Here is a 16,440-nt window from a genome sequence, read left to right as displayed (position 1 = left end):
ACAGTAAACAACACGGAATACGAAAACAAATGAGTTCATACGCAAACAATGAAACAAATGGAAAACAGGACAAATAGCATAAATAACGACCCTTCCTCAGATGTCTATCTACTCCTCGTTTCAACGACAGTTGCTCCGATACGCACCAAAATAAAATTTGGGATTTGCGAAAGGTCAAAGCTGGTAACAAAAACAGGACAGTGGAGACATACAAGGAAACCGAACGAAAACAAACATAGAGGGTGGTTACACCAGAACGAGGGGGTAAATAGTGAACGCTGGAAGAAATATTTTCTTTGAAAATAGAAAAGATAGAAGAGAGAGATAGGAAACGTCCAGCCTTTAGGAAAGACTCTGAAAGAAAAGAAAGATGATCACGTGAGGAAAAGAAAGATGAACGATAGGTAAGTATAATGATTGAGAACCCCCGAGATTAACAGACAGGCATACAGAGAAAGTAGAAAGAGTGGAAAACTAAGTAAGAAAGGAGAGGGTGTGTATGGGTGTGATATTTGATTTGTATTTACCCAACGGTCTACTGTACCAAATGATAACATAATAACTTTTACTTTTTATCTTTTACTTCTTTCTATGATGATTGGACACCGCCTTGAAAGGTTTTTATCGAACAGATCAATTCCGGAACTTACTTTTAAGTATTATACTTATCGGTATTTTAGTCGAACTGATCGGCCTGAGGCTATTGCTCACGTATATTATATATATATATATATATATATATATATATATATATATATATATATATATATAATTATGTGTATTTCTTCTATCTTAATGAATAAAAAATCTTCGGATAGAATAAATGGGTTAATAGAAACCAATGTAGCAAAGAACACAAAATAACTGTGGTTTAGTTCCTGTTTTTAAGGCAGGAACTCCTTGAAATTTTGGGTATTTGAGTATATTTAAGAATTTAAGGAATGGAGAAAACGCATGTTATAATTGCATACTTTATTCCTACATATGTTTCAAAGGATTACAACCTATGTGATCCATAGGGATCTGTGGTGTTAAAATTGTAACCTTCTCTTCAGGGAATGCATGGGAATCATCTTAAACGTAAGACATTATGACCGATTATGAAAACAATAGATGGATAAGATTATGACTTGATTCACAAATGATATATGAGCATATGCATGTATATATACATATATGTATATACCTACATCTACATGTATATATATATGCATATCCGGGTACAGGACGTCAGAAAAGGAACGGGAACAAAGCACTAAAACAGACTTTTTTTACGGACAACAGAATGAACACATAGGAAAACAGACGAGCCACTTATGGAACTTTTCCTTCATCAGCTGCCTCTATTCTAAACTAGGCGTTTCGAAGATGAAGTAGAATGCGCTCTTAGAATAGCTCTTCCTGCTTAGTGGATTAACCTGCTAAGCGGAGGGTTCCAAGGTAGCAAACAAAAACCAAGACAGGGAAGATTAAACAGTGAAAACAACACTAAAGGCCTTTGGGCCGAACGCGATGAGATATTGAACGCTGTAATGTGACGAAGCTGAAAGGAGTGAGATAGTAGTTTCGTCTTGCCTTTATGCTGGCTGAAGGGAGAAAGGAAGAGATGACCACAGGTCACATGTGATCAACGAGGAGTGGTAGAGAGAGGAAAAGGGAGGAAGTGGAACAAAAGTGAGCGACGAGAGACAGGGAGGAGGTAATAAGAGAGAGATATGTATAGCAGTGCAGGGGAGAAGCAAGGACAACAGAAGGAAGCGGAACGAGAGGGGGAGATAGGTAAGAAGAAAGAAAGATAGATAGATAGATAGATAGATAGATAGACAGATAGATAGATAGATAGATAGACAGATAGACAGACAGACAGACAGACAGACAGACAGACGGGCGGGCGGACGGACGGACTGACGGACGGACGGACAGACAGACAGACAGACAGACGGACGGACGGACGGACAGACGGACAGACAGACAGACAGACAGACAGACAGATAGATAAATAGATAGATAGATAGAGTCGCGTCAGAAATATAAATTTAAAACTTATTTGCAAATGGACGCGTGGCGTTCGATAATATAATAATACAAATGATATATGAGCATATGCATGTATATATACATATATGTATATACCTACATCTACATGTATATATATATAGATGCATATCCGGGTACAGGACGTCAAAAAGGAACGGGAACCTAAATAAAGCACAATAAACGGACTTTGTTACAGACAACAGAATGAACACATAGGAAAACAGACGAGCCACTTATGGAACTTTTCCTTCATCAGCTGCCTCTATTCTAAACTAGGCGTTTCGAAGATGAAGCAGAACGCGCTCTTAGAATAGCTCTTCCCGCTTAGTGGATTAACCTGCTAAGCGGAGGGTTCCAAGGTAGCAAACAAAAACCAAGACAGGGAAGATTAAACAGTGAAAACAAGGCAGGTGACTGTGGAGGTCGTGTGGGGAAAAGACTTGTAAAGAGTGATGGATTCTTTTCCCAAGGACGCATTCCGTTCCTTGCTGAAGTGGCCCGATGTAGAACCATCGTGGTGCTTGGGTGAGGCATTGAGCCTGGTTGGGTGAAGGCGAGTCGGGAAAGTGTAAGAGGACGAGTGCCTTATATTGAAAGGGCATGTGATCCATGGAAAGAAAATTGTAAGAGGCAAGTGCCTCATTTCAAAGACATGGTGTAAATTGAAATTGTGAAGTAAGAGGTTTATAGCCTCAATTTGTAAATTTATATGTAAATTCATAAAAGAACAATGTTTTAGAGAAGCAGAGTTCGGCGGGCGACTTCTGCCTTCTCCCATTAATATCATCGTGTTCATCATTCATTTCATCTCATTAATGTCTTTGTCCAGCCCGCAGCTACTCTGTGTACTGCCCTCGTGGCAAAGTAGATGAATAAAAGTAGCTTGCTTACCAACCACATGGTGCGAGTTCAGTCCCACTGCATGACACCTTGGGCAAGTGTCTTCTACTATAGCCTTGGGTCGACCAAAGCCTTGTGAGTGAATTTGGTAGACGGAAACTGAAAGAAACCCGTCGTATATGCGAGCGTGTGTTTGTGTGTCTGTGTTTGTCGCCCCAACATCGCTTAACAACCGATGCTGGTGTGTTTACGTCCCCGTAACTTAGCGGTTTGCCGAAAAAGTCCGATTGAATAAGTGCTAGGCTTACAAAGAAAAAGGAACGGCAACATAAAGCACAAAAAACGGACTTTGTTACAGACAACAGAATGAACACATAGGAAAACAGACGAGCCACTTATATATATATATATATATATATATATATATATATATATATATATAAAAGTATAGTATATATATATATTTATATGTGTGTATTTACACAATGCACACATGCAGACGCACGCGCGCACGCACACACGCACACACACACACACACACACACACACAGCTCTGTTTATCATATCAGCTCAAAGTTTTTTTCTTGTCTGGAGGCCCATTGCTCATGAGAAATTTTCACAACTCCTCCTTTTCTCTCTCTCTCTCTCTCTCTCTCTCTCTCTCTCTCCCTCTCTCTTTCCTCCCTCCTACCATTCTGTCATATCTTTCATCTTGCCCTACTTTTCCCATTTTGCTGGTCAATACTCTGTAAATAGCCTCCTAGATTACTTCTTAAATATCACATGTTTACTGCTTAACTAAACCACAGTGTGTGAGAGAATTTACAACACAAGCACCACCACCACCACCACATCCCCACCAACAGCACCAACAACAACAACAACCAACGGCAATTAAATCCAATACAAATTAATTTGTTTAAAAAAAAATATCCACTTAGCTATCGTGCTTTACGTCACAAAATGTTTTCTTAATTCACACAAACAAGTGGTACATTTATAGAGTTACTTTGTCTGCTAAATGAACCATTCGAAAAGAAAAAAAAACACATCGAAATTTTCAGAAAAATCAATGACTGCGTTGTTAAAATGTTCTCTTTGCAGCTTCGTGGTGTCGGATTCAGTCCTGCTGCCCAACACCTTGGGCAAGTGCCTTCAACTACAGCTCCGGGTTGACTGATACCGTGTGTGTGGATTTGGGATATAGATAGATAGATAGATAGATAGATAGATAGATAGATAGATAGATAGATAGATAGATAGATAGATAGATAGATAAATAGATAGATGGATAGATGGATAGATAGATAGATAGATAGATAGGACACAGGTGTGGCTGTGTGGTAAGTAGCTTGCTTCTCAATCACATGGTTCACGGTTCAGTCCCACTGCGTGGCACTTTGAGCAAGTGTCTTCTATAGCATCAGGCCGACCAAAACTTTCTGAGTGGATTTAGTAGATGTTATGGAAACACAAACACACATACATATATATGTGTGTGTGTGTGAGTGTGTGTGTGTGTGCGTGTTACGTTCAAATCCTCTTCGCGATAGGTGAAAATCCGCGAAGTAGAAACAGTACTGTACTGCATATTTTTTTTTCAATTATTTTTATAATTTGTATGCATCTATTTTATTATGAATGCAAAACAGCACCACAGAAGAATCGACATTAGCTTACATAAACCGCGATAGGTAAAACCGCGATAAGTGAACCACGATATGGTGAGGGATTACTGCATAGATGTGGAGAATATCTAACCGATATACAATGTCAATATAATGTTGCTGACCTATGTTTGTTACTATCTCTAATACTCCTATTACTAAATAATACCTTACTCCTATTACTACAACTACTACTAATACTACTACTCGTATTACTTACTGCTACTTCTACTAAGTACCACTCCCTCAATTGCTACCACCCCACTGTAACCTCCTTTTACCTTTTCTACCCCCTGCTCACACACGCACTTTCCCCATAAACTAGTCACACTCCAGCAATGGATTTCACGAAGGCATCATTAATTTTTTAGGTCTTTCAATTTATCTCAGTTGATCACTAGACCAATTAAGTAAACCTATCTATAATGACGACTGGAAACAGCTGTAAGCCAAATTTGCTATAATAAAGGAATTGTATATAATGACCATTGTTTTAACTTCTCTTGTGTGGTAAGAAGCTTGCTTCCACACCACACGGCTCCGGGTTCAGTCCCTCTGCGTGGCACATTGGGCAACTGTCCATAAATATAGCCTCGGGCCGACCATAGCTTTGTGAATGGATTTGCTTGACGGAAACTGAAACAAGCCCGTCGTATATATATATATATATATATATATATATATATATATATATATATATATATGTATGTATGTATGTATGTATGTGTGTGTGTGTGTGTGTGTGTGTGTGTGTGTGTGTGTGTGTGTGTGTGTGTGTGTGTGTGTGTGTGTGCATTTGTGTTTGTCCACCCATCATTACCTGACAACAAATGCTGGTGTGTTTACGTCCTCGTAACTTAGCGGCTCGGCGAAAGAGACCTATGCAATAAGTTCTAGGCTTACAAAGAATAAGTCCTGGGGTCGATTTTTTTCAACTAAAGCCGTAGTCAGATGACTGAAACAAGTAAAAGATTAACGAATACATATATATATATATATATATGACTGAAACAAGTAAAAGATTAACGAATACATATATATATATATATATATATATATATATATATATATATATATATATACATATATATATATATATATATACATATATACATATATATTATCGTTTACTTGTTTGAGAACCATTGGACTAAACTCGTTATGGTGGTGCCCCAGTATTGCTGTAATCCAATGACTGGAATAAGTAAAAAAGAAACGTCTGAGAATATAGGGCATGTTAAAAATGTGTCCCTGTACGTCTGTTCTTTCGATGCAGGTCAAGGTCTAAACAACAACAACAACGACGTCGACGACGACGACGACGACAGCAACAACAACATATTAATTCAGAGCAGAATTTTCTCACGCTGGACTCTTTAAGTAGAATGAAATTTTCACCGACAAAAATGTTTGTTTTGAAATAAATGAGAAAACTTGTTTATCGTGTTAGTAAAGGTTACATTGACGGATGGTTGGCCGGGTGGAAAGGTCGGGTGGAAGAGGAGGGTAGCGGTGGTGACTGCGGTGAAGTATAAAATTATTGATATCTTTTATCTTTTATTTGTTTCAGTAATTAGACTGCGGCCATGCTTCTTCTATCGGTCTCTTTTGCCGAACCGCTAGTTTACGGGGACGTAAGCACACTGGCACCAGTTGTCAAGCGGTGGTGGGGAACAAACACAGACACAAAGATAAGCACACACATTGGTACATAGATGTGTGTGTGTGTGTGTGTGTGTGTGTGTGTGTGTGTGTGTGTGTGTGTGTGTGTGTGTGTGTGTGTGTGTGTGTGTGTGTGTGTGTGTGTGTGTGTGTGTGTGTGTGGAGGCGCAATGGCCCAGTGGTTAAGGCAGCGGACACGCGGTCATAGGATCGCGGTTTCGATTTCCAGACCGGGCGTTGTGAGTGTTTATTGAACGAAAACACCTAAAACTCCACGAGGTTCCGGGAGGGGTTGTGGTGAACCCTGTTGTACTCTTTCACCACAACTTTCTCTCACTCTTTCTTCCTGTTTCTGTTGTACCTGTATTTCAAAAGAACGCATGCAGTTAGCAAAGTAGAAGATAAATACCGAAATACCTCAAATTGTGTTTCGCCGCTATAGAAAGACTTGAAATCAACAGGGATAAAGACGGAGAACTTGTTGAAAATTTTCAATGAATTTGCGACGTTAGATTTATAAATCTACTTGTTTTGGTATCCTAATTAAATAAAAAACATAAAATTCTCTCAGTTGTTTTTGAATTTGCTCGATTACATTGAAATAGTTAATTCTGGGACATCCTGTATTTGTAAGTATTTCTATAAACAAAGTGCTGTCAAGAACAGTGGAGAGAGTATACAAGACCTATAAGTTGACATTCGCTCAAAAATTGTTTCTTTACATATGATGTGTATGTGAGAGAGAGAGAGAGAGAGAGGGAGAGAGTGCATCGGCGTCTGTATGTCTAATATGAAAGATAGGACGCGTATATATGTTTATTTATTTATTTATTAACTATAGTTTAACATAAGTTACTCCAGAGCCTTGAATTTCGTGCAGGCGCCTGTCTATAATAAGTAACCTATACTACACTCTTCAGTGATTTATATATGCTTGTAGTCAATGCACACACAAACACATATACTCTTTTACTCTTTTACTTGTTTCAGTCTTTTGACTGTGGCCATGCTGGAGCACCGCCTTTAGTCGAGCAACTCGACCCCAGGACTTATTCTTTGGAAGCCTAGTACTTATTCTATCAGTCTCTTTTGCCGAACCGCTAAGTTACGGAGACGTGAACACACCAGCATCGGTTGTCAAGAGACGTTGGGGGTACAAACACAGACACACAAACACACACACATGTATATATACATATATACGACGGGCTTCTTTCAGTTTCCGTCTACCAAATCCACTCACAAGGCTTTGATTGGCCCGAGGCTATAGTAGAAGACACTTGCCCAAGGTGCCACGCAGTGGGACTGAACCTGGAACCATGTGGTTGGTAAGCAAGCTACTTACCACACAGCCACTCCTAAACAAATGCCATACTGAAATAAATACTAGAGTCAATATGTAGTGAATAATGTAAATGTCGAAATGAAATGATTTCACAATTGTGAATGAATTTACTATTTATTGAAATTATTATTATGTTTGTACATTTGTTCGTTTCCAATCATCATCTGGTAAAGTGAGCGTAGTTTCCATTTGAATATTCACAGTCTGGATAAACAACAAATATAGATTTCTGTCAGGTTACTGTTTACAAACACCTCATACTTGCGAAGTGGTGGAAAAGATTCGGCAAAGGTGGTAAGGATATTTTTATTACAAGAATAAAAGGATGGCTAAATTTGAGCAGCAGTTAGTATAATGGAGGCATGTATCCTTTGGTTTTCAGGCGATGGTATAATATGCAGGCTGCAGTGCTACGGAAAAGCCATCCAGTTTATATGCGTGTATGATTGTCACAAAGCATTGTGGAGATGAAAAATGTGCAACCGTCATCTGATTAAAAGTGTGACAGGGTCACAGATCATAGGCGAAATGAGTTGAATAGAATAGAGATGTGTGTTGATTAGTCACAATGAGGCAGTAGCTGTTGAACCCGGTAAGCAGATGAATGGGGATGATTTAGTAGGTGTTAAATTTGAAGGGAATGAGATCAAGTATATTGGCAAGGGTTGTGTTTAACCTCTTAACATTTTATCCCGTATATTTTTGTTCAGAGATATCTAGTAAATAAATACTTGAACGAAGATGCACGTTCACTGTACTCTGAGCTATCTGTCACACATTTCTAACCCAAAATACTTAGTTTTTGATGGTATTCCCATTTTCTATCATTAACTATCGTTTTTTTTATCAGTAACTTCATAATAAATCATAACTGATCGAAAATATTTTGTGTACTTATTCATCCTTATATACAGATTCAAAATAAATGATATGTTTTTTGCATGGAATTTGAAAAAAGAAAATGTGTATGTTAAGACGTTAAGGGTTGTGATTAATGAATGCAGAGAATTGTGTCAAGCGAATTATTCGGTTTCTATGTCAGCACCATTGCTATAGAATGAGTGGAGAGCTAATAAGAGTTAGAAATGCAGTTTCTGAGGATGAAGACTCGTAAGAGAGAGGAGATAGGGAAACACCCAGTGGATGTTGCACTCACGATCGCTAGATCAGGATTTCGATTTTCGGACCGAGCGACCACTTGTGTTCTGGAGCAAAACACTTTATTTCACGGTGCTTTGGGATCATTTCAACATCTGACGTGTGGCACACTTGTGCACCTGTACAGGTAATGTGGATTTGGTGGAGGGAGTGAGCTCATGCACAGCGCATGCATTTGATCACTATAAACAAATTATCTGTGCTAAAGCTGAAAACTCATACACCGTCTTCGACGAGAGAGACATTTGATATATATATATATATATATATATATGTATATCCTCGGTACAATATCACACTTTAGAGAGGGAGAGAGTCAGAAAAAGAGGGTTAGAGAGAGAAAGGTAGAAGAGAGTGAAAGAAATGTTTTATATCCTCGACACAGGTAGAGATGTGATCGTACTATTGTCAAGGTTTAGATGTGTTCAGATGGTTTTAACTGGTTCAACGATAGCAAACAGATTAATCTGAAATAGAAAAAAAGTAAAATAAACATAGAGAGATAAGAAAGAAGAGAATAAGAATGGGTTTTATGCAAGAGAGAAAGAAGGAATGAAACTTATAGAATGTTTGTGCAAAAGAAAGCATATGAGAGTAAATTTGATGGAGTAAGGTTGGGAAAACTTATACAAAATTTGTTTGATTAAGATATTTAGAACAAATATGTCTGAGTAGGTATGTTGGAGCAAAAGCGTATGAAATAAAACTGTCAGCCATAGGTAGAGGCATGGGTGTATGGTTAAAGAAGATCACTTTGCAACCATGTTCTTTCGGGTACGGTCGCACTGCTCGGTACTTTGCGCAAGTGTCTTCCACTACAGCCACATTTGATTGATGGAAACTGTGAGGAAGCCTGTCATATATGTACACAGAGTCCGCCAAAACAAATGTATACATACTTCAGGAAAGGAGAAATCTGTATAAATCTTTAACTTATATAAGTACCCCTATGAAAACAAATACCTCTTTTGTTGTTTTATCAGACTGCGATAACACTCAAAATATCTATACAGAATTTTCCTTTCCTGAAGTGTGTATACATTTTTTGGCTGACTCTGTGCGTGTATATATATATATATATATATATATATATATATATATATATATATATATATATATATATATATATATATATATATTCTTTTATTATTTTCTGCCATGCTGGAGCACACATACACACACACACACACTATATATATATATATATATATATATATATATATATATATATATATCCATAAGTGCATCTTGATGTTTGCTATCCACCGCTTGACAAATGGAGTTGGTTTGTTTACACCCCAGAAAAAAAACATACAAGTACTGGGGGAATCGATTTCTTCAACTAAAACAACTTCAAAACGGTTCTGCAGCCTGTCTGCAGCCTGTCTGCAGCCCAATGACTGAAGCAATTGAAATATAAAAGATAAAAATTTTTTAAAATAAACTTGGGAAGATTTTTTTTTTTTTTTCTTAATCAATTTCTGAAATTAGAAAAAGTAAAAATTAACCTTTTCTACTCTAGGCACAAGGCCCGAAATTTTGGAGAAAACGGCCATTCGATTAGTTCGAACCCCCACTCCCCAAACGCCAACTAATACTTAATTTATCGACCCCGAAAGGATGAAAGACAAAGTCGACCTCAGCGGTATTTTAACTCAGTAAAGACAGACGAAATACCGCTAAGCGTTTTACCCGGCGTGCTAACGTTTCTTATTTCTTTATTGCCCACAAGGGGCTAAATATAGAGGGGACAAACAAGGATAGACAAAGGGATTAAGTCGATTACATCGACCCCAGTGCGTAACTGGTACTTAATTTATCGACCCCGAAAGGATGAAAGTCAAAGTCGACCTCGGCGGAATTTGATCTCAGAACGTAACGGCAGACGAAATACTGCTAAGCATTTCGCCCGGCGTGCTAACGTTTCTGCCAGCTCGCCGCCTTAGAAAAAGTAAAAGTTAATAATCACCTAAGAGGCCTCACTGATTGACCTTTGTTAAAGCGTCAGGATTAAAGGTCAAATACGCTCTAATCTCTCTATATTCCACAACTACATCACCAGAAGGGTAGATTCCATGGACAGAACCAACTTGCCCTATAAGCTAAAAATAGAGGAAAATAAACAAGAATTAGTTACACACACACACACACACACACACACACACACACACACACACACACAGAGATATACAGAAACGTGATTGTGACATGAACGTTAGACGTTTTCCGGACCCAAAACAAACGTGAATATGACGTGGACATCAACGGTGTTTCAATGAGAAACAATTGTGCCCGAATATGAACACCGGACGTATTCGAGCATAAAACAAATGTGACAATGAGGCGATTGTCAGGAGTATTAGAACCAAGAATACGTAAGTATGGTACAAATATCAGAGTTATTCGAACCCAAAACAAACGTGACTGTGGCACAAATAGTATTCGAATCTAAAAACAAACGGTGACTACGATGCGAACGCCAGAAGTATTCGAACTCAAATGTGACTGCGACATGAATATTTGAAACCGCCAGCAACATGTGCGCCTACTTCGTTATTATAGTTGTCATAGATCATATAGTAAAATGCAAACAAGTGAGAGGGCGCTACTTACATCTTCCATCCGGGGATCCCAACCTCCATGGCCTTTTTGCATCATCTTTAACATATCCACATCTACATTCACCTTTACTAGCTCATCTTCTTTGAATTTGCGTCTTGATACAATTAAACCCATTGTCTCTATAAATTCACCTGAAACAACAACAATACGAGTATTTATATATATATACATATATCTTTCAAACAGCATAATGTATATACAGATGCACATACATACACACATATGTATGTAGTTTTCGGAACAATACATAAAATCTTTAAAAAAATGCATTGTCATACAAGAAAAAGATCTAACTGATAACAGTTATATGTTTCCAAGGAAAGCTGTTTGTTTGGAATATACACTAATTTGTGTGTGTGTGTGTGTATGTGTGACTTCTTTTCCGCCGAATAATCAAACGCACTATATGCCCATTCTTCATTTCAACTTTATTATATTCTTATTTTAGTATCCGTTGTCTGAAATATTTCGTCACATACTCTGTGAACTCTTCAGCGACTCTCCATCCTCCGTTTCTCAGGATCGTAAGAATGACTCAGTTCTCAGCTATTTAGCTTGTCTTCAGCCGCGAGCACCTGTGCACTGAGTGATAGCTAAGATCCGCTTTTGTCAACTATATATTGTAAACAAAGTAACCATCGGCCACTGATTTGCAACAAAGAAAATAGAAGAGAGCCAGTCGCCACATCAAAGTGGCAGCTGAATGTTACATATGTTTCAGTGTTCGGATTTCATTTATTGAGTGACATTTTATGTTGCCAAATACTAAAAAATGTTGTCAGCACTCCGTCGCTTACGACGTCGAGGGTTCCAGTTGATTCAATCAACGGAACAGCCTGCTCGTGAAATTAACGTGCAAGTGGTTGAGCACTCCACAGACACGTATACCCTTAACGTAGTTCTCGGGGATATTCAGCGTCACACAGTGTGACAAGGCTGACCCTTTGAATTACAGGCACAACAGAAACAGGAAGAAAGAGTGAGAGAAAGTTGTGGTGGAAGAGTACAGCAGGGTTCGCCACCATCCCCTGCCGGAGCCTCGTGGAGCTTTAGGTGTTTTCGCTCAATAAACACTCACAACGCCCGGTCTGGGAATCGAAACCGCGATCCTATGACCGCGAGTCCGCTGCCCTAACCACTGGGCCATTGCGCCTCCACACTAAAAATACATAACGGATGAAATAAAGGAATACCATGTTCAAGCTTATGTTCTTTTGATGGCGATCTGGCAGAATCGTTACAGGCGCCGAGCAAAATGCTTAGTGGTATTTCATCCGTCTTCAGTTTCTGAGTTCAAATTCCACCGAGGACGACTTTGCCATTCATCCTTTCGTGATCGGTGAAATAAGAGCACTGGGGTTGATGTAATCGACTTAACCATTCTCCCAAAATTTCAGACCTTGTGCCTATGGTAGAAAGGATCGTTGACGTGCTTTTTATATCACGTTATAAGCCCTCCTCGAACACAGGATTCCGTGGGAGCTTAACGTGGGAGCTTAACGTGATTACCAAAAAGAGTCGAAACCTAATGGGTAAAATTCTCGCGCGCTAACCTCAGCCATTCTCTCTCTCTCTCTCTCTCACACACACACACACACACACACACACACATAGATTACATCCATCGAAAGAACTTGTGCAGTTGTTTGTAGCCAAAACTGAAATTGCTCATTATTTATGGGACATTTTCACAAGGTAGAAATCCTTGGAAATTGTTGTTTATTTGCAACATAAAGATCAGCATACGCAAATGGAAGTTTTTGATAGGTTAGAATTAAATTTAAAAAGTTGTAACTTATAACCCAATATTCCGCCGTAACTTAACTTATGTATTTCTACAGAAAAGAATGCGATTTTCAATGCGATTTTCGTCATCAGCGTACATAGCTACATAAAAACTACCTATTTTGAAAAATATTCAGGTGAATATTTGAAAAACTTAAAAGTGGTCGAGATATGGAAAGACGGTGGCTTTGGAATAACGGATACCACCATCCATCCGACGGTCCTCTACAGAGTTGTAGAGTTTTAGTCGACCAAATTTCAAACTGCAGCTATAAAAAATTACATGTGTCCAGAACGGCATGGTATCAGATCGAACATAACAATCGTGATTGAGAAATGATCATCTTAACCGCTTGGTTTCACTGTGATCATGTGTACACAGTTGCAGGCATGACTAGAGTGATCAAGAAGTTTGCCGTGTAACCACTTGGATTCAGTTTTTGTGTCTCATTGCGCGGCAGGTGTCTATATACATGCACATATATATATATACTTTTATTCACTTATTTGTTTCAGTCATTTGTCTTTTGACTGCGGCCATGCTGGAGCACCACCTTAAGGGGTTTTAGTCGAACAAATCACCCCCAGGACTTATTTTTTGTAAGTCTAGCACTTATTCTATCGGTCTGTTTTGCCAAACCGCTAATTTAAGGTGATATATATTGATATATATATATATATATATATAAACAAAAGTAAATGAGTATATGCATATATACGTACAGGTATGTGCATACCGACATCCACCTGTATGTATAGGTGCATATCTGGGTACAGGACATTGCAAACAAACGTAGACGAGAACACACGAGCCACATAGAGAACATTCTACTTCATCAGCTACCCACGTTTTAACACTGGCGTTTCGACGAGCTTCGGGCAGGACGCAACGTTAAAACGGCTCGTCCCATGGATCGCAGATTAAATCTGTATACGCAAATAAAATCTAGCCATGGAGGAATGTAGTGGCGGACAAAAAACAAGACAGGAAAACAAACAGAAGGCTTTACGGCCAGACGAGAAAAATTATGTGTGTATGAACGCGATGAGGCGCGGAACCGAGAGAGACAAAGTGGTGGCGTGTGTTACTTGGCGAAAGCCAAGGAAGGAAAGGATTATTGACCGGAAGCATGTGACCATGCCGGTGTAAAGGGAAGAGAGAGAGTGGTAGAGGGAGAAAGAGAGGGAGGAAGTAGAAGAATGGTGAGCAACGAGAGGAAAAAAGAAAAAGAGGAAATACGAGGGGGAAAAAAGAGATACGTAGTAGTAACAGAGGAAGAACAAGAGGGGTAAGGCGAGATACGTAGTAGTACAGAGGAAGAACAAGAGGGGTAAGGCGAGATACGTAGTAGTACAGAGGAAGAACGAGGGGGGGGGAGAAAGGAAAGAGAAAGAGATAGAGTAGCGTCGGAGGATAAGTTTACGAACTACTTACAATTTTTGTGAGACGCTGCGTTCAATCATGTAAAAACAAAAGTAAATGAGTATATGCATATATACGTACAGGTATGTGCATACCGACATCCACCTGTATGTATAGGTGCATATCTGGGTACAGGACATTGCAAACAAACGTAGACGAGAACACACGAGCCACATAGAGAACATTCTACTTCATCAGCTACCCACGTTTTAACACCGGCGTTTCGACGAGCTTCGGGCAGGACGCAACGTTAAAACGGCTCGTCCCATGGATCGCAGATTAAATCTGTATCCGCAAATTAAAATATATATATATATATATATATATATATATATATATGTATGTATATATATGTATATATATATATATATATATATATATATATATATATATATATGTATATATATGTATGTATATATATATATATATATATATATATGTATATATATGTATGTATATATATATATATATATATATATATATATATATATGTATGTATATATATATATATATATATATATATATATATATATATGTATATATATGTATGTATATATATATATATATATATATATGTATATATATGTATGTATATATATATATATATATATATATATATATGTATATATATATATATATATATATATATATGTATATATATGTATGTATATATATATATATATATATATATATATATGTATATATATATATATATATATATATATATATGTATATATATGTATGTATATATATATATATATATATATATGTATATATATGTATGTATATATATATATATATATATATATATGTATATATATGTATGTATATATATATATATATATATATATATGTATATATATGTATGTATATATATATATATATATATATATATATATGTATATATATATATATATATATATATATATATATATATATATATATATATATATATATATATATGTCCCATGCGTACGTCAAACCGTTTTTCCCCGTCTCAATATTAGACTAGTTTATTAATGCACGATGATCGCTTATAAAATATTATTATTATCATTATTATTATTATTATATATATTACAATATGTATATATGTTTGGTCCCCTACACCACCGCTTTACAATTGGTATTTTTCAGTTGGTCGTTCGGTAAATGACATCTATACAATAAATAACGAACTTTAAAAGCGAAAGTATCCGGGGAGGGGGTCTCTAGACGGTGGTGACCCAGTAGGGGCCCGCAGTCCAATGAACGAAACAACTAAAAAAAAAAAAAGGAAACAGATAAAGATGTATTAAACACTTGTAAAAAGCTTATCTTTAGCACCAGTCCCTTTCGCGTCCATCAGTTTTTGTCAATATCTCGTGTTCTACTTGCCTCGTTCTATTTTTCACTTCACCGCCAGGACATATAGTAGCAGTTACCGCAACCTCCACCACGACCACTTCGCAAATACTGCCCCAATCTCACCACGTATGTCATGGGGCGCGCGTGTAGTTTTAGTACCGGTGGCGGTGGTGTTGGTGATAACAGTTGATAGCAGTAGTAGTAGTAGTAGCAGTAGTACTATTTTGATGGTAATGGTTATAGTAATGGTGATGGTGGTGGTGGTGGTGTAGCAACAGCAGCAGTTGTAGTAGTTGCAGCAACCACAGTAGTAGTAGTAGTGATGATACTGGTTGCGATAATAATACTAATGGCGGTGAGGGTTGTCATAGTTATAATAATGGTGGTGTTGGTGGTGGTGGTGGTGGTGGTAGCAACAGCAGCAGCAGTAGTAGTAGTAGTAGTAGCAGCAGTAGAAGTTCAACGAAGTAGAAGAGAAAGAAAATATGAAACTTTTTTTTTTCCTTTTTTTTAATGATATACCACACACGCCGGGTGCTAGGTGGCGCGGTTGA

At 37.7% G+C, this 16,440-nt stretch overlaps 2 protein-coding genes across 4 annotated transcripts in view; both read right to left on the bottom strand.

The window, feature by feature from the left end:
* Positions 1-6,731, bottom strand: part of LOC106868827 (cytochrome P450 3A31-like) — a 36,940-nt gene extending 30,209 nt beyond the window's left edge. Inside the window, exon 1 of the mRNA XM_089342533.1 lies at positions 6,624-6,731. The gene's annotated coding sequence lies outside the window, so the exon portion shown is untranslated. The remainder of the gene's footprint in view (positions 1-6,623) is intronic.
* Positions 6,640-16,054, bottom strand: LOC106868832 (E3 ubiquitin-protein ligase MIB2-like). 3 transcript variants are annotated; one of them, XM_089342536.1, is made up of 4 exons: positions 15,917-16,054; positions 11,323-11,462; positions 10,679-10,811; positions 6,640-6,745 (listed from the first exon to the last, which is right to left on the bottom strand). In XM_089342536.1, the coding sequence occupies exons 2-3, from the start codon at positions 11,443-11,445 to the stop codon at positions 10,689-10,691; spliced, it is 246 nt and encodes an 81-aa protein (XP_089198662.1). In that variant the 5' UTR covers positions 11,446-11,462; positions 15,917-16,054; the 3' UTR covers positions 6,640-6,745; positions 10,679-10,688. The 3 variants fall into 3 exon arrangements, with proteins under 3 accessions (XP_089198662.1, XP_089198660.1, XP_089198663.1); XM_089342534.1 differs by lacking the exon at positions 6,640-6,745 and adding an exon at positions 7,637-9,176; XM_089342537.1 differs by lacking the exons at positions 6,640-6,745; positions 10,679-10,811 and adding an exon at positions 8,983-9,176.
* Positions 16,055-16,440: the final 386 nt, after the last annotated feature.

Source organism: Octopus bimaculoides, chromosome 26, assembly GCF_046866305.1.
Source record: "Octopus bimaculoides isolate indiv1 chromosome 26, ASM4686630v1, whole genome shotgun sequence".
In the NCBI taxonomy this organism is placed as follows: Eukaryota; Metazoa; Mollusca; class Cephalopoda; order Octopoda; family Octopodidae; genus Octopus; species Octopus bimaculoides.
The sequence above is the reverse complement of the archived record's forward strand: the minus strand, read 5'-3'. Positions and strand labels throughout refer to the sequence as shown.